Here is a 27,988-nt window from a genome sequence, read left to right on the forward strand (position 1 = left end):
CCTGTCTTGGCCGACACATGTGGATGCCATAGCATGGCTGATACCGATAAAGTTGTATCTTCTACAGCGGAGGGAGCAGACAGGCCACCGGGGGCATGTAGGGCTGAGCCTCTGCTCTGTCAGCTGCTACCGACATTCTCGGAGGCTTGTAAGTTGGTGGGTAGTCCTTACTCGTGTCTGGTGGTGAAGACACACCGGGAACACCTGTCCCTGTCCCCCCGCTACCTGAACAAGAAGAGGAGCGGAATACAGGAGCAGCTGAATGGAGAGCTTCTCAAATACAGCCCCAGGTGAGCAGGGCACTGTCACCTTATAGGGAGAGGAGGGGAGATCGTGTCATTGCTGGCCGTCTTTGGAAGGGGTGCCCCCTTTGTCCCCCTGTGGAAGGGGAGCCCCCCCTTTGTCCCCCTGTGGAAGGGGAGCCCCCCTTTGTCCCCCTGTGGAAGGGGAGTCCCCCCTTTGCCCCCCTGTGGAAGGGGAGCCCCCCTGTGGAAGGGGAGCCCCCCCCTTTGCCCCCCTGTGGAAGGGGAGCCCCCCTGTGGAAGGGGAGCCCCCCCCTTGTCCCCCTGTGGAAGGGGAGGCCCCCCTTGTCCCCCTGTGGAAGGGGAGGCCCCCCTTGTCCCCCTGTGGAAGGGGAGGCCCCCCTTGTCCCCCTGTGGAAGGGGAGGCCCCCCTTGTCCCCCTGTGGAAGGGGAGGCCCCCCTTGTCCCCCTGTGGAAGGGGAGGCCCCCCCTTGTCCCCCTGTGGAAGGGGAGGCCCCCCCTTGTCCCCCTGTGGAAGGGGAGGCCCCCCCTTGTCCCCCTGTGGAAGGGGAGGCCCCCCCTTGTCCCCCTGTGGAAGGGGAGGCCCCCCCTTGTCCCCCTGTGGAAGGGGAGCCCCCCCCTTGTCTCCCTGTGGAAGGGGAGCCCCCCCCTTGTCTCCCTGTGGAAGGGGAGCCCCCCCCCCTTGTCTCCCTGTGGAAGGGGAGCCCCCCCCCCTTGTCTCCCTGTGGAAGGGGAGCCCCCCCCCCTTGTCTCCCTGTGGAAGGGGAGCCCCCCCCCCCCTTGTCTCCCTGTGGAAGGGGAGCCCCCCCCCCTTGTCTCCCTGTGGAAGGGGAGCCCCCCTGTGGAAGGAGAACCCTGTGTCTATCTGTGGAAGGGGAGCCCTCTGTGCCCATCCAAGAAGCAGATGTGATGTGTGCACTGAGCTCCATTAGAAGAGGAGATCAGGGGGCCCAGCAATTACTGTCTGCTTCACTGCACCCCTGCACATGTGGGGTTCTGGAGTCTAAGGCTGGCCATACATTATACAGTTATCTTCCAATTTTCTGCCCAATTAACTTTAGATTTACCTTCAACTGTGTAGTGCAAGGGCCTGCATAATTGGATACAACTGAAAGTGTTGTTTAGTTTTGTCCTCCTATTATATGTTTTTTGGTAAATCTAAACCAAAAATCTCCAGATAATTGTATAATGTAATGGCCAGCTTTAGACTCTGTGGACATCAACACATTCTGGGAAGTTTTGAGTTTTCTGATCATGTATCAACCAATCACGGCAGTCATATCACCCTGCCCTACCTCTCAGCCTCAGAAATCCTTTAAAGGGCTGACCGGAACCGGGGCCAAGGGGTTAAACTGGTCAATCCTATTGCTTTCTGTGTACTTATCACTGAGAATGCATAGAGAAAAGAAGCAAGATATTCGTTGTGGGGTTTTTTTCTCATTCCTAACTGACATCACTATTTATTAAACCCCTCACTAAGAACTTATCAGTGTTATAAGCTGGGGAAGTCTTCTCACTGGCTGTTCACCATTTACTAAATGTAAACGGTAGCATGCTTGTGCCACAGTTGCTGTGCTCTGACAGTAGGGAGCAATAGGCTTTCTTTCCAGCTAGAAATGTTATTTTGACAGAGACAATTCACTTGTTGACTATACTCCTGTAGGTTTAGATAAGAAAAATTAATAATAGCGCCTATGGTCAAAATTATATAACTTACTAATAGTGTACCAGCTGCAAAAAATCACCATATATAAAGTGTACCAATAAATAAATAATTTGCGCTAGTAAATGTGTATAAATATATAAATGTATATAAAGAAATCATCAAATCATAAGTCCAGAAAAAAATATATATATGCCAATACCACAAAAAAATATAAAAAAACTTTTAAGTGCAAAAAACTTTTGTGCAAAAAAAGTGTCTAAATATGAAAAATTTCACCAAAAAACCTTGATAATATAATGGCAGATCATCCATAAATATATCTTCAGAAACGGAAACTCTGCAACACACCGATCCTCATCGATCGAAATAACAGGATGAAAAACTTTATAGTTAATCGAAAATCCACTTCTCCAATAGATAAAGGACCACCTTCAAACGTATCCATGGGGGGAAATGCCAAGCACTCGAGAGAAACAGAAAGACTTCATGGTGCAATATTATAAAAACCAATTCCTTTATTAGGTACTCATTGCACTTACTCAAGAGGTGTCCCAGCCGACACCAGCATCAACAGCATAACAGCAATCACATAAACGAGCCTGGCTACTCAGCACATGCGCAGTAGCTGGCAGCCAAAAACGTAATGACGTCACATCAATCAAGCTCCGCGGAGCTTACCTAATAATGGAATTGGTTTTTATAATATTGCACCATGAAGTCTTTCTGTTTCTCTCGAGTGCTTGGCATTTCCCCCCATGGATACGTTTGAAGGTGGTCCTTTATCTATTGGAGAAGTGGATTTTCGATTAACTATAAAGTTTTTCATCCTGTTATTTCGATCGATGAGGATCGGTGTGTTGCAGAGTTTCCGTTTCTGAAGATATATTTATGGATGATCTGCCATTATATTATCAAGGTTTTTTGGTGAAATTTTTCATATTTAGACACTTTTTTTGCACAAAAGTTTTTTGCACTTAAAAGTTTTTTTATATTTTTTTGTGGTATTGGCATATATATATTTTTTTCTGGACTTATGATTTGATTTCTTTATATACATTTATATATTTATACACATTTACTAGCGCAAATTATTTATTGGTACACTCCTGTAGGTTTGTTTATAAATGTTTTCACACATTTCTTATTGGATTCAATTGGAAAATGTGTGAAAACCTAAATAAGAACCCTCAGTGTATTTTATGTAAATATGGGCAAAGAGCTCCAGATAAAGACAGAAGAGTGTGACTATACTGTCTGCCTTCATTTAGTAAGGAGCTCCACAAACTGTTGGCACAATATAAATCCTATATAATAAGAAATGCGCATACTATATATTTGTAGAAAAAAAATGTGCATTTATTGTTTTCTTACCCCAAAGCCTGAAAAATATTGCAGCTGGGTTCAGGCTATTGCAGACTGTCTCCAGCTTGTATGGAGGTGTGTGCTTTCAGTTAGAGAGCTGAAGGGTCAGTGGACTACAAGTGCAGTAATCTCTGGTACAGCAGTGCAGTTGCCTGATCACTTTCACAGCAACATATTATCAAATAGTTACAACCAGGCACTTCAAACTCACCCTCTAATTAGACGCACATCGAAGGTGCTTAATTACAGAAACAGACGTTACATATTGCTGTGCATGTCACAGTGAGAGCAATAATTCTAGGCCCATTTTTCATTCATGGTTAACCCTAAACTGATGACCTATAGGGGCTTTTAAGGCTTCACCTATGGAAAATTTAGGGTATTGAAGTTTGTTGCCATTTTATAGGCACACGATCTTAAGGCTTGACATGTTGCATATCCTTACTCGGTGCAACCTCGTTGTTTATATTATACCAAAAAATGAACAATATATTGTTTGTGTGCCTGAAAATTAACTTGTGTTTTTTTACTGAAATATTGTGCTTGGTTAACCGCTGTGCTAATATTGCACAACATAAAATACTGGAACTACCATTATTTTATTCTCCAGGATGTCTACGTTCAGAAATTCTCTTTGGAGGGTTTTAAGTAATCTTCAGGCCTGATTAGATTATTTTTTATTTTTTTACCCTTGTGCATAAAAGGCTCTGGCAGCAAAGGGGTTCAAAAGCTGACTGGCCTTTAACATTTATTTATTATAGGTGTACTTAAAGAGCTGTGAATGTATACAGTGCTTTACATATTTTTTATACTTTCACATCCCTACCCTCAAGGAGCATACAATCTAAGGTTCCTCATTCACATTCATGCACACACACATACTAGAGCAGGGGTGGGCAAACTTTTTGACTTGAGGGCCGCAATGGGTTCATATATTGGACCCGGGGGCCGGACCAAGAGTAGATGAATGATGTGTATGTGTCATCCATAGTAAGTATAGTAATATTCCCCCATAGTAAGCATAGTAATTCGTCCCCCATATAGTAATTCATCCCCCGTATAGTAACTCGTCCCCCATATTAAGTCCCCAAGTCCCCCCCTGTGTCAATTCACTTACCTTTGCTCCGCGCGTTCCTCTCGCCGTGTTCCTGCGCAGTTCCGGTGTAGCATGAAAATCTGTCTCCTATGAGGATCTGTCCCCCTCGACGTATCTGCGTATGTGCCAGTTTCAGGCATTAGCAGCCGATCGGCTATCTCCGGCACATGCGCAGATACGTCGAGGGAGACAGATTTTCATGCTACACTAGTCTTCAGGGCGGACTGTGAGAGGAGCCTAGCGGGAGCCTAGCTCCGCGGGCCGGATTAAAAGGTCCGCCGGGCCGTATACGGCCCGCGGGCCGTAGTTTGCCCATTGCTGTACTAGAGTCAGTTTTTGACAGGAGCCAATTTACCAGTATATCTATGGAATGTGAGCGGAAACCAGAGCACCTGGAGGAAACCCATGCAGGCTCTGTACATGTATATAAATCTGATAATTTTGATATTACAGTGGTTGTAAATTCTATTGCATGAAGGTAAAAAAACATTAAGTATGCAACTCCCCCCCCCCCCCCCCCCCCTCTAATACTTGGCCAAGCCCAAACTTGATCCAGCGATGTGCATGAGAGCAGTTGCTGTCCTGGCATTCTGCCTCCCCATTGTTTCCCACTGCTGTCAGTCACAGTGAGGAGGTAGCGGGGGTAGGGCCAGTCCTCATTCTGTATATATTAAGGACACACAAGCCGCTTGCTTTGGGGGCACTTGGCATGGGGGAGGAGCCCAGAGGGATGGTTGGGGACCCGAAAAGAAGAGGGTGGGTTCTGCTCTGTGCAAAACCCTTACACAGAGCAGGTAAGTAGAATGATTTTGTTATTAAAGACTTAATTTTTCTTTTTTTTAAATATCCCTTTAAGATTTGATCAAATGTGAAATGTCAACTTAACCAAAATTGGTAAAGGTGTTAGCCAGGGGTGCATATAAAGGTCAGTAAAGTGATGCACATGCTCTTGTGATCCACTTAACCCTGCCTATTGATATGCATGTGTAGCATAATATGGGCAAGAGACATTTTTTCATTGCATTCAGTTCTGTACAGCTTTCTTACCTCCTCTCTTCTTTAGACAAATCATAAAAGTAAAATAAAGGTCATTATATTGTACTTTATTGAAGTTGTTTGCCTGGTCTGACAATTCTAATTTTTTTCCTTTTAAAGATTGGAAGGTGTTCCAGTTGCGTATGAGAACATAAATATAGTTGGGGAGCTTGCTGAAATACATGATGATGTAGGCTATATTCACCTAAATATTCAAGTCGACTTTGTCATCTTCCAGCCAAGATATGGAGAGAAACTTGTGGTAAGCTGCTTATTTTACATCTCTACTTTACATTACAATTGTGTTTTTTTTGTTTTTGTTTTTTTTTTGTTTTTTTTACTAATTCAGGAGTCTTATTGTTCCTCTGCCACTCATCTTCTACGTACTTCTTCTCTACTCCAGTTATTTTGGTACACCTGTCATACAAAAATCATGCCCAACTAATACTATTCCTCAAGAACATGCAGTCCTAAACCTTGGTAGATGCAACTAGCAGGCCTCCGCTTTGAAGTGATATTAGTTGTGTTTTTTTTTTTTTTATAATATATTTATAGATAGAGATCTCTTTATAATCTCTATTTCATGCCATACTTGCCTGCTCTGTGCAGCATCCCAGATCCTCCTCTTTTCCAGTCCCCACGTAGGTGCTCCTGGCACCTCCTCACTTGCTATGGTTGACAGCCATTGACTTCCCCTACTGTCTCAGACGATCAGGAGTGAGAGTCCCCAGAGAACTGAGGCTCTCGTGGACATTGCTGTATTGAGAAGGGGCTCTGGCAAGTTGAGGGGGGGGGGGGGGTTGCTACACACAAAGGTTTTTTTTTTTTTTTTTTTTACCTTCATGAAGGTAGGAAACCTTGAGACTTTAGTACCACTATTAAGTTGGAGCTCTGGTATAGTTCCCACCATCCTACAATGCACTGCAGGCAGGAAGATGTTGGTCATTTGCAGAACATTTGCTCACAACTAAAGGGATGCTTGGATACTGGTAAGTGCCTTCTCCTGAGGTTGATTGGACTTCATTCTGAATGGCTTATGCCAGGTGGCACATTTTTAACTTTTTACCTCTTGCATGTGTTTTGTAAACTTGTTGGCAAGACTTGGTTTTGTAAATATTAAATATTTTGCTGCTCTTGACTTAAAGCTGATTTCCATGTTTTAGTGAAGTTTAAAACATTTGTTTGGACCAAGCTAGACCAAATAAACTTACTTCATTAACAGATGTAGCAGCTGTGTGCTGCATAAACTGTACAGTATGTAGCACTGTGTTCCGGCAACAAAACCACGGTTTAGCCATTTAGAGGGAACTTTGTGTTCTATGAATTAATTCAAAGCTTCCTCCCGATTTACTGGGTTGAATATCGTGAATTGTATTTTTACCTTTAGCAGTTCTCTAAAGTAATAGGGAGAGGCAAGGCTTTGCCTCCCCATGTTGGCATCTGTAGCAAAGAAGACAGCAGCACAGTAGTAAAATCCCTTAATCCCACTCCAAATCTGAATCTGTTCACGCTATTGGTAGCTAAAAGGCCGCAGGCATATGAGTACCTAAGCATACTTGCATACTAGGAAATGGACTGTAATATTTTTGGAAGAAGTTCAAGGCTGAATATAAGTTTTTCAGGGTACTGCTTAGGTGCATTTAAATTTTCTAGATGTTCCCTCTGAAATGAAAAATATTCACTTTTTGAATTTCTATTTTAATGCTAAGCAGGGTGGATTTGATTTAAATCACAATTTAAATCACTAGTCAGTAAGGCTTGATTTAAATCCTAGTTTTCTACATAGACTAATTCTTGCTGGTATAACTTTAATATGCAAGTAGATGAAGATTTTTAGAATAACTTTTCATATTAGTTTTTTTTATCCCCAGTTTAATAGGTTAATCATTCATATTTGGGCAACTTTTCTGTTGTACTTAGGAAGGAGAAAAATAATCATTACCTTAATAACAATTTAAATAGATTTATTCAACTGAAACAATAACATTACAGCATGTTATTTGCTTAAACAAACATCCATGTTTGTTAACTAATTTGGCTAAACAAAATCTATATATTTTAAGAAACTTAGACTGTCAGCCCCTTCCTCCTCACACTTAGTTTCACTTTCTTCTTGTGCAGATCTATTGCACTCCAAACAATCGGACAAATATTGTTTCTATTCTATTCACTGAACTTCTTTAAATTTAGCACTGAAGGGGTTGATTCTGTATTCATAGGTTTGTAGAAGTTAGGATTAAGGTCTTTTTCTTAACTCTGTTTATGTTATAACATTTTTGCTGTGAAGAAGAGGCATGTGATCTGAGTCAAATTCAGTTTTGAGAACTGCAAAAGTAAACCAAGCATCTGTGATAATATCTTGTAGACAGAGAAACTGCCCAATAATCTTACAAAAACCTCTGGAAGAGCATGACATTGTGAATGGATTCATGGAATTTATTTACCAAAAAAATTAAACCTATACAGCCGTATTCTACATAATTAAAAAACTAATCTTTATTTCTTGATGGAATAACCTTTGGATGGTAATATATCTTCCTCCAAAAAGCATTTTATTTAAAAAAAATCCAATTTAAATAAAAAAAATCCTTTTTTTTTTTTTTTTTTAAATCATTGATTCACCCTGATGCTAAGATACCCAAGTTAGTATTTTTTTTGTTCTTTATTGCAGTAACAATTAATTAGTGAAAAGAATCTTGGAAGGAGTTTAGATATATTATGGTTTGCCTTTGCTTAATTCTCTCTAATAGTGTCTGGTCCTCCATTCCCAGACATTTATAGAGTATTAACTGTTTCCCGGCCGCCCTATAGCAGAACTACTGCTACAGGGTGGCAGGGCTGCGCAAAATCACATGTATAAGTATCAAGCTCCCCCCTACCCGTGTGCCATTGGCGGCTACCGCTGTCAATCATTGAGTCCCGGCCAGAGATTCCCCTCTGGCACCCGGCTATCGCCGAGGAACACTGACGGGAGAGGTGTGTATGTGAACAATACAGATCTCTCCCCTGTCAGCACCAGCATGCTGCTTTGTAGTGCTCTGCATAGCAGAGCACTACAAAGCAGCGTTCTTGCATAGTAAAGTACACACAGACAACACCGTAAAACGCACACAGCACAGTTAACCCTTTTATTGCCCCAGATGTTAACCCCTTCCTGCCTATTGTCATTAGTACAGTTCCAGTGCTTCTTATTAGCACTGATTAATGTATTGGTGTCACTGGGGATTTCAGCGGCATTTACTCAGTTCTCCCCCCAGTGTCAGAATGCCCGCCACAGTCCCGATCGCCGCCATTACCAGTATAAAAAAACATTCCAGTATATATACCACAGTTTCATAGACGCTGTAACTTACAGCGTATTGGGATTTTTTTCTCTTTTCGTCTTTCAGGATAGCACCTTGAGAGACCTCGGCTCCTCCCCACCTGAGGAAACCGCTGCACCCTAAATAAAAAGTCTATGCTCCCCTCCGACCTCAGTTCCGGCTGTGGGGACTCGATGCAGCGGGGAGTGAAGGCTGGAGTGCCGGCTGCGATCCTCTCCTGGTGGGCTGCAGGGCAGGACTGTGATCCCTGGGTGACAGGGCAGGAACACTAACCTACCGGCCGCCCCCGACCCCCTCCGGCGAGTTGCGGATGTCGGGGCGGCCTCAGTGGGATCTGGTGAGGATCGGGGAGGAGTTCCACTCCTTCCCATGCTGGCGGTCAGTGGAGCTTGCCGGGCCAGATGACAGCATTTCTGGTGGAAGGGGCGGGGCTTCTCCCGGGGTCGCGGCTTCCGGCCACGGCCCTATATACCGGGGCTGGCGGTAAAGATGGCAGTGCATGGCGGAACAGTGCGTGGGGGACAGGCTTCCGCTGACACCCTCCTGGAGAATGTTGGGCGCAGAGGCACCGGGACCAGGCAAGGCCTGCACCAGCCAGACCCAGGTAAGGTGTCTCAGAGGAGTAGTCCCCTACTTGTGGCCCCTAGCTCCTGGGGTATTCCCGGACCTTCTGGTGGTCAGAGGGTTTTGGGCGGGGGGGGGGACCTGTCGGGAGGTGTTAGGCCCTGCCAGGGAAGAAAGGGGGGGTGGAACAAGTGCCCTGTGGGTGATAGGCTCTTTCTGCATCCTTTTGTCTTTCAGGGCAAGGCCCAAGAAAAACTTAAGCATCAGGAACCTAGGCCGAAATGCCTTTCCTGTAAAACGGTTCTCAAGGATTCATGGAAGAAGGTTCTCTGTGGGCCCTGTATTGAGGGGTTAGTGAAAGAAGAGAGGCCAGAACAGGGTGACCTGGTCAGAACGGTGAGGCAGCTGAACAGTACCTTTTTGACTCGTTTAAGAACTTAATGAAAAGTTTAGCCATTCCCCAGGCGGCCCCGTCAACTAGCTGGAGCAGGGAGCTCCCCGAGACGGGAAAAGGAACCCTCCTTGGACAATCAGAAAAATATTCTTTCTATTCTATTCACTGAACTTCTTGAAACTTAGCACTGAAGGGGTTGATTTTGTATTCATAGGTTTGTAGAAGTTAGGATTAAGGGCTTTTTCTTAACTCTGTTCATGTTATAACATTTTTGCTTTGAAAAAGAGGCATGTGATCTCCGCTGAGTCAAATTCAGTTTTGAGAACTGCAAAAGTAAACCAAGCATCTGTGATAATATCTTGTGGTTTAGCCATTCCCCAGGCGCCCCCGTCAACTAGCCGGAGCAGGGAGCTCCCCGAGACGGGAAAAGGAACCCTCCTTGGACTCAGTCAGAGGAGGATTCGGCAGGGGAGGGCCCCTCGGAAGACCCCAGGGGTCCCTCACGGTATAAGTTATCCCTGGAGGAAGTGGACGACCTCCTAGGGGCAATATGAGACACTGGACATTAAGGAAGAGGTTAAAACTATCCTTACATGATCAAATGTACCAGGGTATGGAGGAGCAGAAGCATATGTTATTTCCAGTGCACGAGGTGTTGGTGGACACCATTAGAAAAGAATGGCAGGACCCTGAGAAGAAGCCCCTCCTTCCTTTTTTTTTTTTTTTTTTTTTTTTTTTTTTTTTTCTAAAGCGCTGCTTAAGCGGAGGTTTCCGTTCAGTGAAGACCCGGGGGGCCCTGTGGAACAAAAACCCTAAGCTGGACGCAGCTTTTTCCCAGACTGCTAGGAAAATGGATTTGGCGTTCGAGGACATGGGGGTTTTGCCTGACCTATTAGACAGAAGAGCTGAATCCCTCCTTTAAAAGGCGTGGGATTCAACCCTGTCAAATGTGAAGCTCGCCATGGCCACGACTGTTGTAGCCAGGAACATGGAGTACTGGCTGACACAGCTACAAGCCCATATTGTGGCCGACTCCCCCAAAGATAAAATCCTAGCATCGTTTGAGACATTACTGCAGGGAATGGGGTACATCGCGGATGCATCCGCAGAGTCTGTGAGATTGGGGGCTAGGTCAGCGGCTCTAACCAACTCAGCCCAGAGGGCCCTGTGGCTTAAGACATGGCAGGGAGACATCACGTCTAAAATTAAATTGTGTGGCATCCCCTTCTCAGGTGATCTCCTGTTTGGACCAGGCTTAGAGTCTGTCTTGGACTGTACGACGGACAGGAAAAAATTCTTCCCCCTGAAGCGAAAGTTGCAGGATGTGGGGGCCAGGAGATTTCGTCCCCCAAAAAGACAGAGCCTTAGGATGGAGGGGCAGAGGAGGACCTGAGGGCAGAGAGGGAGGGGCGATTTTTCGTCGTCCTAAACAGAAGCTGCGATGACCATCGGGGGCCTACAGACTAATCTTGAACCTAAGACCCCTGAACAAGTCTATACGGTACAAGAGATTCCGCATGGACTCAATCTTTACGATCAGAGCCCTCCTCCCACCAGAGGCCTTCATGGCCTCTATCGACTTGAAGGATGCATATCTGCACGTGCCCACCGCAGAAGATTCCCAGCGTTTTCTCAGGTTAGCAGTTCGGAGCATAGCAGGGACACATCATCTTCAGTTCTGAGCCTTGCCATTCGGACTCTCCTCCTCTCCCAAGAATTTTCACCAAGGTGCTGCCCGAGGTGTTGGTTCCCATTCGGCTGAGAGGAATAGCTGTAGTTGCTTACTTGGACGACTTTGCAGGCTCGGAAGTCCAGCTGAGGTGGAACGTTGTGGAGGTGAGGAGACATCTGGAGAGCCTGGGTTGGCTATTGAACCTGGACAAATCCTTCCTGGTCCCCTCCCAGAGAATGACCTATTTGGGGTACATTCTAGATTCCACAGGACAGAAGACTTTGCTAAGCTCAGAAAAACTCGCCAAGCTAGATGGAGGGATCAGGCTGTTGCTGGGGAGCCACGGCGTAAATGTGAGGAAAGCCATGTCAGTGTTGGGACTGTTGACTTCATCCATCCCGGCAGTTCAGTGGGCAGGATTGCATCTTCATCCCCTCCAACATTTTATCCTAAGGGTCTGGGACAGACAGGTACAGTCCTTAGATACCCGGATTCTTGTCCCCCCCCCAGTGTAAAAAGATCCCTGTGGTGGGGGAGGAAGACGGCCAGTGTTACTCAGGAGTTTTACGGTGGTCTGGGAGGTCATGACGGATGCCAGCGCCCAAGGTTGGGTGGTCCACCTAGGGGAGTCAGTGATTCAGGGAGAGTGGTCCCCAGGAGAGAGAAAAGGGAATCCTCAAATTGGAGGGAGTTGAGAGCGATATTAGATGCTTTCTGCTCTTTCCAGAGTAGGATCGGGGGCCAGCATGTCCCGTCCTGACGGACAACGCGGCAGCGGTAGCCTATATAAACAGGCAGGGTGGAACAAGGAGCAGGTCGCTCTAGTCCCTGGCAGCAGTGGTTTTGTCTTGAGCGAAAAGAAACCTTGCCTCCTTGTCTGCCGTCCACCTAAAGGGAGAACTGAACCAGATAGCAGACTATCTGAGCAGAAGACAGCTCAGAGTCAGAATGGGCTCTAAATGTGGAGGTGTACCAGGCCATTGTAAAGAGGTGGGGATCCCCAGACATAGACCTCTTTGCGTCAGGGAGAAACAACAAGGTCCCGAACCTCTTTTCCTTAAGCCGGTGGGACGGAGCACGGGCAGTAGATGCGTTGGGGCAGAGGTGGGATTACCCGCTGTGCTACGCCTTCCCCCTGGTTGCCCTGCTGTCAGCGGTATTAAGGAAATTCAGGGCGGAGAATACTTCACTCATCCTGATCGCTCCGTATTGGCCCCGGAGGGCGTGGTTCGCAACACTGAAGGCCTTAGCCACTCAGCCGCCCTGGGTGTTGCCTCCATGGAGAGATTTACTGGCACAGGGCCCAGTCCTGTGTCCCAGGGTGGAGAGGCTGAAACTGACAGCCTGGTTACTGAACAACAGGGGCTCTTGGCCAGACTGGTGGCTACGCTCCTGGCTAGCAGAAACCCAAGCCATTTATGGGAAGGTGTGGGGTTGCTTTAGGAAATGGTGCTTCGGGGCCTCAGTAGATACCCATAGCCTGGTGTCAGTCCTGGAATTTCTGCAGGCAGGGGTCGATAAGGGGCTTTCGATCAGCACACTATCAGTGTGTTTCTGGAAACCCCTTTAGCCAAAGAAGCACTGGTAATCAGGTTCTTTAGAGCCCTGACAAGACAGAGACCTCCTGGTAGTGGGCCATTTCCAATGTGGGATCTGACTAAAGTACTTAGGGTATTGATGTAGCCTTCGTTTGAACCCTTGGGGTCCTGCTTGTTAAGGGATCTCACGCTGAAAACTGTCTTTTTGGTGGCAGTTACCACAGCAAGGAGGGTGTGCGAGTGGGAAGCCCTGTCAGTCAGGACTCCCTACTTGTAAATTTTTTCAGACAGGGTGGTGTTTAGAACTGACCCATCCTTCATTCCGAAGGTGGCCCAAAAGTTTCAGAGGGAGCAAGATATAGTGTTGCCCTCATTTTTTCCTGACCCGGTAGGGGAAAATCAGGAGAAATGTCATTTATTAGACGTTAGAAGGTGCGTGCTATTTTACCTTGAAAGGACTAAAGGATTTAGAAGCACAGAATCATTTTTTGTTTCCTTTGCAGGGGCGAGAAAAGGGAAAACCGCTTCTAGGAGAACAGTTGCTAGATGGTTAAGACTGGCAATTGAGCAAGCATACCGACAGAAGGGTTAGAGGTCCCGGAGGGAATCTGGGCACGTTCCACCCGGGCCATAGCAACTACTCAAGCCGAGCTGGCAGGAGCTTCCCCAGGACAAATTTGTAGGGCAGCAACCTGGTCCAGTTTCGGAACATTTGTAAAGCATTACAGACTCGACCTGGTCTCTGCAAGAGCAGGCCTTTGGGCGTAAGGTACTGCAAGCGGTCAGCCCGCCCGAGGGGTAAGTACTCGCTTAGCCTCTCAAGGTGCTGTCCTGAAAGACGAAAGGGGAAAAATTAAGTTACACTTACGGTAACGCCTTTTCCAGTAGTCTTTCCGGACAGCACCAATTGCCCACCCTTGTGTTAATGTATATTCTAGGAGATGTCTTATTTTGGTCATGTTATCTCATGTTATGTCTCCCCAGGTGACCGGAGGTACGGATCGAGAACTGAGGTCGGAGGGGAGCATAGACTTTTTATTTAGGGTGGAGCCGAGGTCTCTCAAGGTGCTGTCCTGAAAGACTACTGGAAAAGGCGTTACCGTAAGTGTAACTTAATTTTTTTTTTTTTTTTTTTTTTTTTAGCAACGACATGTAGCAGAATACATTTTGGCCTAAATTTATGACTAATTTTAATATTTTTTTTTTCTTGATGTTTTTTAGCAAAACAAATTTTTTTTTTGTTTTTTTGGGTAATTGTTGGCCTTTTTTTTTTTTTTTTTGTTTATAGCTCAAAAAATAACTGCAAACGTGATCAAATACCACCAAAAGAGCTCCATTTGTGGGGGGAAAAAAGGCATAGATTTCATTTGGGTGCAGCTTTGCACAACCGCGCAATTGTCAGTTAAAGCAACACAGAGTTGTATTGCAAAAACTGGCCTGGTCATGAAGGGGGGCAAATCCTCTGAAAGGCAAGTGGTTAAAAGAGGAGATGCTACACCGGGATAAACATGACCCTATCCCAACTTTTTTGAGATGTGTTGCTGCCATCAAACTTACCTAATTTTTTTTCTTAAAATTGTACATTTCATGTTTTCTGTTATGAAAAAAATATGGATTTATGAGATTTGCAAATTATTTTATTCTGTTTTCACCAAATTTTTTTTAATTTAGTGTTGTACATTCTTTATGCATTATAACAAAAGGTGTGTAAACTCTTAGTTTGTGTTCTTTAAAAATTAGCCTCAGTTAAAGCCTGTGTAATGCCAGCATGCTGCAGATTGGGACGCCTGCTGTCTGTGGGAAGTGATGATCTTTGCTGTGGTCCCACTCGACCCCCTTCTGAGTAAAAGCTAAATCCCTCCAATCAGCAGAAAACATGAGCTTGCTGATTGCAGAGATAAGGGTCTAACTCAGTAGGAGGCATGTTGGTCCTGTGCTATGAAAATACTGCTTTCCCACGGAGAACATGGATCCCACTCTGCAGCTGCCGGCTGGGGACAGGTATGTCTACTTGGGCTGCAGCAGCTTTAGATCTCTTTCACACGACAGGTTTGATCGTGTCTGCCTGTCCGTTTTTCAGTTGCATTCAATAGGATCCTCCATTCGCCTCTGTGGAGCGGCTGATGTAAACAGACTTGGGTCCGTTTTACACCTGACTACCTCCAATCTGATCCATCAAAAAAAAAATATATAAGGGGATCTGTTCCCCATCTGGTCAAATTAGAGGGCAGTCAGGTGTAAATGGACAGCCAGTTCCATCTTCATAAGCAGAGCAGACACGGACCTGTCATCCAGCCGCTCTTCTCAGCTCAACGGGGATCAACAGACAAATGCCCTGCTAAGAAAAAAATGATCTGGCTCATGTGAAGGGGGCCTTAGAGAGAAAACAAATTGTAAGACGTTGAGCACCAATTGTTTTGATGCAACTGGAATGTATTCAGCTGATTTGGCCTAAATATTTAATTGCGCTTTAGGTTACCTTTGTCATAAATTAGCATCTTGCTTATAATATGTATGTTTTTTTTGTTTGTTTTTAGGGTGTTGTCAATAAAGTGGCCCCAAGTCATATTGGCTGTGTGGTTCATGGTTGCTTTAATGCCTCTATACCAAAGCCCTTTAAGATGCCTATTGAAGCTTGGCAACATGTAGGAGTGAAGGTCGGAGATCACATGGAGTTTGAAGTTTTCCGATTAGATTCAGATGCTGTGGGTGTCTTTTGTATCCGTGGCAAGATGGACAAGCAGTAAGTTATGTGTATCTGCTGCCAATCTAGCCATCTTTCAAAACTGGGAATGGCATCAGCTTTTTTTGCTTCAATGTCTTCCTTTTAAAATCTAGAGCTACATAAGTGATTTACACTGTCTTGGTTCTGATACTAACTTTTCTGGTGATGGTTTTCTAAGAGGAGCATTTGTAAGGGTGTAATATCATTAAGACACAAAAGGCTCAGTCCACTCACCAAAGATTGTTTCCGGATTTTTCTACCCACCTATATTCACTAAGACAAAGCAGTGCCCTGGTAGTGAAGAATCCAGAATAAACTTACAAATCTCAACCAGCTGTATGCACTCAAACTCTTCCTGCTTCTAGACTAGGTTCACATATATGCAGGCTGTGGTTGATGCATTGACCTGGGGTGTTCTGCATTTTTGAACTTGTGTTTTAAACTCATTTTTGGCTTTTTTTGGGGGGGGGGCAGCTAATAAGGGAAGTGTGACAGTTGATTTCATGTAGTGCGACTTTGAAGCAACTTTACACTAAAGTAGCGCAGGAACCTTTTGTGTCTAAAGTCGCAGGATAGGGTGAAAATGTGAAGGTTTGGGTTAGTGTTCTAACCCTAATATGTGACTTTGGACACATAAAGGTTCCTGCGCTACTATGATGTTACTTGAGTGTCAGAACGTGAAAAGTCGCCTCAACGTCACACTATATTAACAGAACTGTCATACTTTCTGATTAACCCAAAAACAATGCGACTTTGGACACATAAAGGTTCCGGCACTACTTTTGAGGCGACTTTACACTCTGGCAGTCAAGTAGCATCAAAGTCACACTAGATGAGCAGAACTGTCATAGTTTCCTATTGGCCAAAAAAAACCCTGGAAAACATATTAAAAAAAAAAACACTTGCGTTTTTGGTGTGGATCAGTTGAAGTCTAGCACACGCAAAATGCAATCTACTGCAGGGAAAAAAGTCCCTGACCCTTTTCAAAAATGCACTGGCTCAAAACATACAGATGTGAACTAAATCCATAGGAAACCATGTTAAATGGACTGTTTATACAAAATTCACCAAAAAATGTTTAAAGTTGCCTGTCTGTGGTTTCTGAAAACATTGGAAAACCTGGACTTTGCCCTGTGTGACGGCCAGGGAACCCACCAACACTTTTCTTGGCCAAACCTTAGAGCTCTTTATAAAGGAATACGGATTTATGTCATAACGTTTTTGTCTTTCTCTGCAGTTTCTAATATAAAAAAGGCACAGGAACAAATGCCTCTTTAAGTTTCTATAGTGTGTAGAGTAGGGATTCATCTTAGATGATGGAAAAGTGTGCAACTGGCTACTGCATGATACTGGTGATTGGGCTTGGTTGAGCTACAGAAATATCCCATGTAGCTTTAGCCAAATAACACTGCAATTGAATGTGGAAGAAATTGCACATTTTATGATCAAAATATACTTTGCTTCATCCTGACTATTGGACTTGTGTATAGCGCACCTCCCATTTAAAAAAAAAAAAAAAAAAAAATTGCAGCATTTTTCTTTTCCATATGATTAATTTCTTTATGTGACATAATGTGCCTTTTAAACTTGCTAGCAAATTTGCCTATTCCAGTAAGAATAAATTGTCTAACACAACCTTCTCTTTCCTTATCATACTCCTAATCCTCTCCTTTTCTGGGAGTGTCCATTTTCTCTGTGCTGGCCCAGCTTCTCTACTTTTAATTTTTCTACATAACCTTTTATGCAAAGTCCAGGGTGAAATGAAGGGTAGAATACTAGTGTTACTTGAGTGAAAGCTCTGAGTCTGTTGCTAGGCACTGCCATCTTGGATGTGATGCCAGCACTCCAAGCAATCTACACAAGGCAGGTTTTCATAGGTTAAATAACATGCACACATTACACAAAATGCACATATAATCTTGTGGGTAGATTTTTTTTTTTTTCTTCTTATTTCCTCTTTATAAGAAAAACCTTTTGTAGTTCAGTAAGAATGTTTGTTTGGGAAGTTCTACACAACATTGGTTGATTTTTACTGCCACTTATGTATGTCATACATTGGTGATAGCAGGAGTACCACTCCAGTGTGTGTGTGTGTGTGTGTGTGTGTGTGTAAATATCACAAGTTGAATTTCAGAAGGAAGCATTTGGATGGCTGTACAGCCAACTGACTGCTTCCATGGACCCAAAGTACATTGCCACCCCTATCCATGTTTCCATGGCTCCACTGTGTCACCAACAGGACCAGGGCCTGAATGGCACGTGTCGCCAGGTAGAGGGGTGGGAGACCAGAGAACATCCTTCTGTTGGTTTCCCCTAGCTAGTAAGAACCTGGAAGCAATGGGGATTTTGGCTTTCATTTTCCATGGTGATCAGAATTTTATTAGCCTCAGTGGAGTGTGGGGGGGTAACATCAGATGTCCAGTAGACCAATGATGTCTCAAAAATAAGAGGGAGAAGAAAACCGTGCCTTTTTAGTTTTAGACTTTTAATAACTTTAATGGTACATTCGGTTAGGCAACTCACATTGCAGAGTAGTAACAGGCTTATCACATAACCAAAAGTAATGTGACCGCTATTCCACAGGAGGTGGTTGCTAATAGAACCCAGGTATGCAGCTGGTGTGGAGTGAGGAAACTGGCCAGCACCCCTACCACTCTCAGGCATGTGCTGGAATGCAACCCTTGACCGCAACATCTGGCATTGTGACATCACCACGAATGTTTGACTGGTTTCCAAACACGCGCAGTGTCCGTGATGGACAAGCATGCTCCTTTCTCAAGCTGTCTCAATAAAGATATCCTGTCAAAGTAAACATGCTGTCACATAGGGAGCTATTGGTCCCCTATATGATGGCAACCAAGTGAAGTGGGGAAAAAAGTGTAAAAAAAAAAAAAAAGTTACACCCAAGTAATTCTCAACCAGTTTGAGTATGCCCCCCCCCCAATCCCCATGATGATTGTGCTGCGCTTAGCTATATTTGGGTACCAAAGTTTGTTGCACACAATATTAAGGCTTCACAGGTTGGGTATTTATTTACTCGGTGCAACGTCCTTTTATATTTGTCCGGAAATTATAGTGCATTTCTTACTGAAAATTTGCCCTTGATAAACTGTTGCACTAATATGTGATATGAAATTTGCAACTACCACCATTTTACTGTCCAGAGTCTCTGCTTTAAGAAATAAACAGTTTTGGGGGGTTAATTAGTCTTAAGGCCTAATATGATTTGATTTTAATATGTTTAAAATGCAAAAAGATAAGACTGAGTTGCATTGAATAATTGGATACCAAACATTTCAAGCTTTAAAATTGGGCACTCTCGTGATCTCACAAAAACGATGGCCTGCAAAGTTCTCTATTGAAAACTCTTTTAAAAATCTGTAAAGGTTATCAGTTTAGAGGGAACTATACATTTATAGGCTTTTAATTATAGGTACCTAACGTGTATGGAACAGTTAATGTTTACATAGCCGTACTTGCCCTACACTGCACAATTTTATATGGTGTGTTGATGGAGAAGCTTATATTTTGTTTCCTTTATAGTGTGTAAAATGGGATAGCATGACCAGGTGTCAAGTACTCTTTATGGAGACATTGGGGGTCTATTCAATCTCCAATGTCTCCCTTGCTCTTCACTGCAGCTAATCAAGCACAGATTGTCCCTTTCAAAGTCCCATAAAAGTGATTGGTCAGATCACTGTTCTCAGAAATCTCTGCACCAGTATCATGCTCATGGTAGAGCATAGCTAGATTTTTTTTTTTTTCTTTTTTTACTTGCTGCATAGAGGAGTGAGGGAGCAATTGGAAAGGTGGGTATGTGCTGCTATGATGGGTGGCATTAAAGTGAAACTGCATATTTGCTTTGGAGGGGACATGCACAGATTCACTGTAAGACCATGTAGTAGATTTACTAAAACTGGAACACTCTGAATATGGTGCAGCTCTGCATGATAGCCAATCGGCTTCTAACCTCAGCTTTCAATTAAGCTTTGGCAATAAAACCTGGAAGCTGGTTGGTTTCGAGGCAGAAGTGAGAATGATTGATTAATTTTGCACTCTCCAGATTTAGTAAATAAACCCCCATGTGTTGCTGGATATTTCTCTTTTGTAAGGTATTTTGAAATGATTTTTCCCCTACCGTCTTTCAGGCCAGCACTCTGAGAGACCTCGGCTCCTCCCCATCTGAGGAAACACCTCCACCTACAATAAAAAAGCTCCACTCCCCTCTGACCTCAGTTCAGGTGTTTCCTCCGGTGGGGAGACACGAGGAGGCGCAGGAGGACGATAGGGGAGCCGAGGGCCGGATAGCCGGCTGTGAGGCCCGACGCAGCCGGGAGTGAAGGCCGGAGTGTCCGGCTGCATATCCTCCCAGGGCAGGCTGCCAGCAGTGAGAGTGCATCCCGGGGGACGGGACAGGGCACTTACCTGCTCTTCGCCCCCCGGCCCCCTCCGGCGAGGGGGGGTGTCGGGGTGGCCGTGGTGAGGTCTGGGGAGGATCGGGGGGAGTTCCGCTCCTTCCCATGCTGGCGGTCTGAGGGCTTTGCCGGGCCGGACGTCGGGAGACGGCGGTTTCCGGCGGAAGGGGCGGGGCTTCGCCCAGGGCCGCGACTTCCGCTTCCGGTCGCGGCCTTCACACCACGGCGGCGCGAAATTTGAATGTGGCGGTGCGGTGCACAGCGGTCTGGGGGACAGACCTGCACCAGGCGACCACCCTCCGGTACGGGATGTCGGAGGCACCGGGACCAGGAGATGCCAGCACCAGCCAGTCGCAGGTAAGGTGCCTCAGTGAGGCCTCCCCTACCTGTGGGCCCCTAGCAGAAGGTAGGGCAAGGGGTCTGTGGTTTTTCAGGCCCTTGTTGCTCTGCCGGGAAGCAGGGGGGGGGGGGTGTTTAGTGTCGGACTGATTGGGCTTCCCCCCCCCCCCCCCCCCCTTTTTCTTTTGTGTCTTGCAGGGCAAGGCCCGAGCTAAACTTAGGCACCAGGAGCCCAAGCGGAGATGCCCTTCCTGTAAGGAAGTTCTAAAAGAATCTTGGCGAAAGGTTCTTTGTGGCCCATGTATACAGGGGTTGGTGAGGGAGGAGAAGCCGGAACAGGGGGACCTAGCTAGGTCAGTGAAGGAGTTGGCTACCACCTTCGACTCCTTCAAGTCCCTCATGGAGAGGTTTGCCCTCCCATTACCTACACTTCCCCCCCCCCCCCAGGTGGCTTCGGTGAGTCGTCGGGAACCCCTTATGACTGGGGAGGAACCAGTGGGGGACTCCCAGTCTGAGGAGGAATCAGCGGGTGAGGGTCCCTCAGAGGAAGGGAGGGGCCCCTCCCGGTATAAGTTGACCCTAGAGGAGGTTGATGAGCTCCTGGGGGCTATATACGAAACCCTGGACATTAAGGAGGAGGTTAAGGCCTTATCTCTCCACGACCAAATGTATCAGGGATTGGAGGAGCACCAGCACAGAATGTTTCCTGTGCATGACATTTTGGTAGACACGATTAAGAAGGAGTGGCAAGACCCGGAAAGGAAACCGTTCTTCTCAAAAGCGTTGAGGAGGAGGTTTCCGTTTTCGGAAGACCCGGAGGCGGTCTGGAACAAGAGCCCCAGGCTAGACGCGGCCTTTTCCCAAACAACCAGGAGAACTGACCTAGCGTTTGAGGACATGGGGGTCTTACCGGACTTATTGGACAGAAGGGCAGAGTCTCTCCTTAGGAAGGCCTGGGACTCGACCCTGTACAACCTGAAACCGGCCATGGCTACGACAGTGGTAGCCAGGAACTTAGAGTATTGGCTTACGCAATTACAGGCCCATATTGTGGCAGACTCTCCCAAGGAAAAAATCTTGGCCTCTTTTGAGACCCTTTTGCAAGGAGTGGGGTATATTGCGGATGCTTCCGCAGAGTCGGTGAGATTGGGGGCCAGGTCTGCTGCCCTGACCAATTCAGCCAGAAGGGCGCTGTGGCTAAAGACATGGCAGGGGGACATCACTTCAAAAGTTAGGTTATGCGGCATCCCCCTCACAGGAGACTGTCTGTTCGGCCCGGGGTTGGAGGAATTATTGGACCGGACAGCTGATAGGAAAAAGTCCTTCCCCCTCAAGAGGAAAATGCAGGAAGGGGGGACACGGAAGGCCCGCCCGGCAAAGAGGCTGAGCCTGCGACCGCCTGGTCAGGGTAGGTCGGCTGGACAGAGAGGTAGGGGAAGAGGGGGGGCGATTTTTCGCCCTCCTGAGCAGCCCCAAAAACCAAGGTGACTTGGTTCCTCCTGTGGGGGGAAGATTGGCGGCATTCCTCCCACAGTGGGAAGCCGTGGTCACCAGCCCCTTCATTTTGGATGTCATCCGAAGGGGTTACCGGTTAGAATTTCTGAGACCGCCACCCGAGACTTTTCTAGTGACGACCCGTCCAAGGGATCCGACGAAGGACGCGGCTCTGGTGGGCGCTTTGGAGATTCTGGAGTCCCAGGGGGTCATCTCCAGGGTTCCGGTAGCGGAGCGAGGGAAGGGAGTTTATTCCCATGTGTTTGTGGTTCAAAAGCCGTCTGGGGCGTTCAGACTGATTTTGAACCTGAAACCCTTGAACAAGTCAGTACGTTACCGGAGGTTCCGCATGGATTCCATTTTTACAATCAGGTCCCTAATCCCACCAGGTGCATTCATGGCATCCATAGACTTGAAGGACGCCTACCTACACGTGCCCGTGGCGGAAGCCTCTCAGAGGTTCCTCAGGTTGGCAGTGGGGGGGGAGGAAGGAATTCGACACTGGCAGTTCAGGGCTCTTCCATTCGGCCTTTCCTCCTCGCCAAGAGTATTCACCAAGGTTCTGTCGGAGGCACTGATTTCTATCCGCTTGAGGGGGATTTCAGTGGTGGCCTATCTGGACGATTTGTTGCTCTTCGCAGATTCAGAGGCTCACTTACGGCAAGACCTGGTTATAGTGAGGAACCATCTGGAAAGCTTGGGGTGGGTTTTGAATCTGGAGAAGTCCTGCCTGGTGCCTTCTCAGAAGGTGATTTACTTGGGCTACACTCTAGACTCGGTAGACCAAAAGACCAGCCTGACTTTGGAAAAGGTCACCAAGTTGGAGGCCGGAGTCAGATTACTGCAGGGGAGCAGGTCGATGTCCATAAGACAGGCCATGTCGGTACTTGGAGTGCTGACAGCGTCCATTCCGGCAGTTCAGTGGGCAGGTCTGCATATGCGTCCCCTCCAGTTGTGGATCCTGAGGGTTTGGGACAGGAAGTGTCACTCCCTAGAACGCAGGGTCTTGGTGCCCCCCAGTGTGAAAAGGTCTCTATGGTGGTGGAGGAGATCGTCCAGCATAACTCAGGGGCTGTTGTGGTGCTTTCCGATTTCCGCGGAGGTCACTACGGATGCCAGCGCCAGGGGCTGGGGAGCCCACCTGGGAAATTTGGTGACTCAGGGGGAATGGTCCTTAGGGCAGAAGGACAAATCCTCGAATTGGAAGGAATTGAGGGCAGTGTGGGAGGCTCTGCACTCCTTCCAGGCGGAGGTCAGGGGCCGGCACGTGCGTGTCCTGACGGACAATGCCACGGCAGTGGCTTATATAAACAGGCAGGGAGGGACGCGGAGCAAGGCCCTCGGGGCCTTAGCGGCGACACTGTTGTCCTGGGCAGAACTGAATTTGGCGTCCCTGTCTGCGATACACTTAAAGGGGGAGCTGAACCAGAAGGCAGACTTCCTGAGCAGGACTCGGCTCAGGGAGTCGGAATGGGCCTTGAACCCCGATGTCTTTCAGGAGATTGTGCGAAGGTGGGGATCCCCGGAGGTGGACCTTTTTGCCTCCGGAAAGAACAACAAGGTCCCAAATTTCTTCTCTCTATCCCGCTGGGACGGGTCCAGAGCGGTGGACGCATTAGGTCAGAGGTGGGACTACCGGCTTTGTTACGCCTTTCCCCCGGTTCCTTTGCTCCCCCTGGTCCTGAGGAAATTCAGGACAGAGGGGACCTCGTTAATACTGATAGCTCCCTTCTGGCCGCGGCGGGCGTGGTTTGCGACCCTGAAGAGTTTGGCCTCTCGTCCACCCTGGGAGCTGCCTCCAAGAGTGGATTTGTTAACACAGGGGCCGGTTCTTTGCCCCAGCATAGGAAGATTGCGGTTAACGGCCTGGTTTCTGAGCAGCAGCTCCTCTTAGAAAAGGGGTTCTCGCCTAGGGTGGTGGCGACATTACTGGCCAGTAGGAAGGAGGAGACCCAGGCCATTTATGGTAGGGTCTGGGGTTGCTTTACAGCCTGGTGTGACCGGACAGCTGTGGCAACCCATAGTTTGGTTTCTGTGTTGGAATTCCTGCAGGCGGGAGCGGACAAGGGATTGTCTGTCAGCACGCTCAAGGGCCAGGTCTCGGCCCTCAGTGTGTTCTTGGAGACGCCCCTGGCCAGGGAGGCGTTGGTGAGTAGGTTTTTCAAAGCTCTGGTGAGGCAGAGGCCTCCGAGGTCCAGACCATTTCCAGTGTGGGATTTGGCCAAGGTGCTCGGGGGGATGACTAGGGCTCCATTCGAGCCCTTGGAGTCCTGTCCGATAGGTGAGCTCACCATTAAGACTGCTTTTTTGGTGGCGATTACCACGGCGAGGAGGGTGTGTGAGATGGAGGCCCTCTCGATCAGAACACCCTATCTCCGTATTTTTTCAGACAGGATCGTTTTCAGACCAGACCCGTCCTTCATTCCGAAGGTAGCTCGGAGTTTCCAGAGGGAACAGGACATTGTCCTTCCCTCATTTTTTCCTGACCCGGTGGGGGTAGATCAGGAGAGGTATCACTGTTTAGATGTCAGAAGGTGCGTTCTCCAGTATCTAGAGAAATCTAGGGAGTTCAGAAGCACCGAATCCCTTTTTGTTTTTTTTTTAAGGGGGCTAGAAGAGGCAAGAAGGCGTCTAGAAGGACGCTGGCCAGCTGGCTGCGGCTGGCGATTACAGGAGCATATCAGGCAGAAGGCCTGGAGGTCCCGGAGGGTATCAAGGCACATTCCACCCGAGCTGTGGCGGCTACCCAGGCAGAGTTAGCAGGGGTTTCCCCAGGGCAGATTTGCAGAGCGGCAACATGGTCCAGCTATGACACATTTGCCAAGCATTACAGACTGGACCTGGTCTCGGTGCAGGAGCAGGACTTTGGTCGTAAGGTCTTACAAGCAGTTAGCCCGCCCGAAGGGTGAGTACTCGCTTATCCTCTCAGAGTGCTGGCCTGAAAGACGGTAGGGGAAAAACCAAGTTACACTTACGGTAACGTCTTTTCCAGGAGTCTTTCAGGCCAGCACCGGTTTCCCACCCACTGTTGATATTGGTTATGTGAAGATGGCTTATTATGATTATGTTGTCTCGCATTGTGTCTCCCCAGATGACCGGAGGATGCTTGGAGAACTGAGGTCAGAGGGGAGTGGAGCTTTTTTATTGTAGGTGGAGGTGTTTCCTCAGATGGGGAGGAGCCGAGGTCTCTCAGAGTGCTGGCCTGAAAGACTCCTGGAAAAGACGTTACCGTAAGTGTAACTTGGTTTTTTTTTTTTTCCCCATATTTACACTCATGGGCTACTTTATTAGGTCCACCTTGCTAGTGACAAGAAAATGTCTCCCACACCACTACACCACCAGCCTGAACCATTGATACAAAGCAGGATGGATCCATGCTTTCATGTTGCTTATGCCAAATTCTGACCCTGTCATCTAGAACCAGTCTGCCCATTCTCCTTTGACCTCTGACAACAACTGCCACTCGATATTTTCTTTTTCGGACCATTCTCTGTAAACCCTAGAGATGGTTGTGCATGAAAATCTCAGTAGATCAGCAGTTTTTGAAATACTCAGACCAGCCTGTCTGGCACCAACAACCATGCCACGTTCAAAGTCACTTAAATCCCCTTTCTTTGCCATTCTGATACTTTATTTGAACTTGAGCAAGTCGTCTACACCACGTCTACATGCCTAAGTGCATCGAGTTGCTGCCATGTGATTGGCTAACTAGCAATTTGTCTTACCAATCAAGGTGTACCTAACAAAGTGGCTGATGAGTGTATTTTGTTTATCGTTGCTGTTACTCTGCACCAACACATGCATTTATACTAAAATGCAAACATACCTAAAATTCATAAACTCAAGTTGCTTGCGATCCAGTTAAAAACCATATCATTTTTTTTAACATAAGAGTTGGAAAGGGGGTGAACACGTCTAAGCTTTTTGAATATGTGAAAGGGCTGGTTCACACCATGAATTGCATAGAAACTCAACCCTGTGCAATTACAATTGCAATCCAGGTGTAGCGCGATTTAGCCCATAGATTTGAATAGGCTGAAATTGTGCAGGACCACACCAAAAGTATGCATGCACCACTTTTTAAAAGCTCACAGCAACTGGATCACATGGTACTGCTGTACCATGTGATCTAGGGCAGGCAAAAGCACTGTTTGCAACCTGTGTTTGGGGCTTTGTTAAATTAAAGTGGTTGCAAAGGTTTTTTTTTTTTTTGTTTTGTTTTTTTTTTTTTTTTTTTTTTTTTTCACCTTTATGCATTCTATGCACGAAGTTCAAAAAAACCTTCTGTGCAGCAGCCCCCCTATTTCTTACCTGAACCTTATTTCAATCCAGCGATGTGTATGAGAGCATTGTCTCTCCCTCCTCATTGGCAGCCATTGGCTCCTGTTACTGTGAATGAGGAGAGAGCAGGGGCGGCCTGAGCTGCGCTCCGTATGTGAATGGACCCACAGAGCAGTGGCTCTGGAGCAAAGGCGGGGGCACTAAGCAGGAGGGAGGGAACTAGAGCAAAGGCGGGGGAACTGAGAAGAGGAGATTAGGGGCTGCTTTGTGCAAAACCATTACACAGAGCAGGTAAGTATAATGTACGTTTTGTTTAACAAAAAAAAAATTAACCTTTTTAATATCACTGTAACAGGGACACTTGCTGAAAATTGGAAGTGCTGTGTTTTGAATGCGGTGCAGGAAACGCACAAATGTGAGTTATTTTGATAATACAAGTGTTTTTGTTCTGTCTTATTTGTACAGAATGGAAACTGATGCCATAGAAAGATTGAATGAGGCAACCAAGGAACAAATTCGAGAAGTTTCTTCTGATAATGAAAAAGCTGCAGAAGATGGTACAAACACTGAGCCTAATGTAATCCCTGAAGATACTCCAAAGAAAAAATCTAAAAAACGTGCCTTTCAGGAAACCGTTCTACATTCTGTTCCAGGAAATCCAGAAGGTTTAGGTGAGACCAACACAACCTTGGAAGAAATTCCTAAGAAAAAATCCAAAAAGAGAAAACATCAAGAAGTAAGTTCTCCAGCTGCCTTTGCTGAGGTTGATGCCCCCATAGAACATATTGCTGCTGAGGATAGGTCTGAGAAAAGCCAACTGGTTGATGGTGTTTCTAAAAAAGTACGCAAAAAGAAAAAACGTCATGATCGTTTGCCTAGTGTTGACATTGACAATAACTACATCAAGGTTGAAGAAATGTGTATACTGGGCAATGACATTGAAACTTTGGTTCCTTCTAGTGAAGAACAGCCTAGAAAGTCAAAGAAAAAGAAACATAAGGATAATTCTGATCAAGGCCTTACTGAAATTTCACAGAATGGCATAACAGAGTGGCCATCCTTTACGGAGAACAGTGTGTCGAATTTGGGCGCTGTATCTGGAACTGTACTAGAAAACATGAAAAAGAAGCACAAGAAAAAGCACAAACGATCTTCTGTCATTGAGGACTCCGCTCTAGAATCCACGAATGGTGGAACAGACTTTGCATCACAGGAACCTCAGCTGGAAAACCTCACAATCCAGCAAGAGACCCCAAAGCAGAAGAAGCATAAAAAGAAACATCTTGATAAGGCTGCAAGTGATGTTGGTGCTTACCTTGCTCTAGACAGAAATGTTTTGCGTGCTGGCAGCCATGAGTTTGCGGAACCAAAAGCCAAAAAGAAACAGAAAGAATAATGTTTTAGATTATTCAGAAATTTGTAAAATCCTATTTTCCTATTGAATATATATTTTAATGTTAATGAAATTTTTAAAAAAATCATCATCATGAATATTTAATTGTTTAATATGAATTTTCATTTCAATATTTATCATGTGTGACTCAAGAGGTCTGTATGAAGTCCCCTCCCCAACCCCTTCTCTATCCCTGTTTGTAACTCATTGTGTTGCAACCACAGCACAGTGGGACCTGTAACCTAGAGTTATCAGTCACAACACTGCTCTTCAGATCTTGTTATTAAAGATCATTTTTATTGAACTTGGTTATTCTGGCAATCCGAAGCGAAAGAGGTGATGTGCAGTAATTCAAAGCAACTTCAGAATTCACTTTGCTGAATTCATGTCTAAGTTAAATGTACTCTGGTTGCTGTGCTTCCTACTGA

The 27,988-nt window shown here is 46.2% G+C and overlaps 1 protein-coding gene across 1 annotated transcript; it reads left to right on the top strand.

The window, feature by feature from the left end:
- On the top strand, window positions 1-27,864 carry POLR1F (RNA polymerase I subunit F). The gene is made up of 4 exons (XM_089673171.1): window positions 1-290; window positions 5,543-5,684; window positions 15,451-15,656; window positions 26,633-27,864. The coding sequence occupies exons 1-4, from the start codon at window positions 34-36 to the stop codon at window positions 27,561-27,563; spliced, it is 1,536 nt and encodes a 511-aa protein (XP_089529297.1). The 5' UTR covers window positions 1-33; the 3' UTR covers window positions 27,564-27,864.
- The last annotated feature ends 124 nt before the right edge of the window (window positions 27,865-27,988 follow it).

This window comes from Staurois parvus, unplaced genomic scaffold (genome assembly GCF_062004578.1).
Source record: "Staurois parvus isolate SC_StPar_1 unplaced genomic scaffold, SC_StPar_1.0 ptg000136l, whole genome shotgun sequence".
Lineage (NCBI taxonomy): Eukaryota > Metazoa > Chordata > Amphibia > Anura > Ranidae > Staurois > Staurois parvus.

Bases quoted from the DNA above. Each gene is read 5' to 3' on its own strand.
- POLR1F (XM_089673171.1), top strand. From the start codon at position 34: ATGGCTGATACCGATAAAGTTGTATCTTCTACAGCGGAGGGAGCAGAC. The intron at 291-5,542 runs GTGAGCAGGGCA...TTCCTTTTAAAG, and splicing joins CTTCTCAAATACAGCCCCAG to ATTGGAAGGTGTTCCAGTTG. The intron at 15,657-26,632 runs GTAAGTTATGTG...TTATTTGTACAG, and splicing joins CGTGGCAAGATGGACAAGCA to AATGGAAACTGATGCCATAG.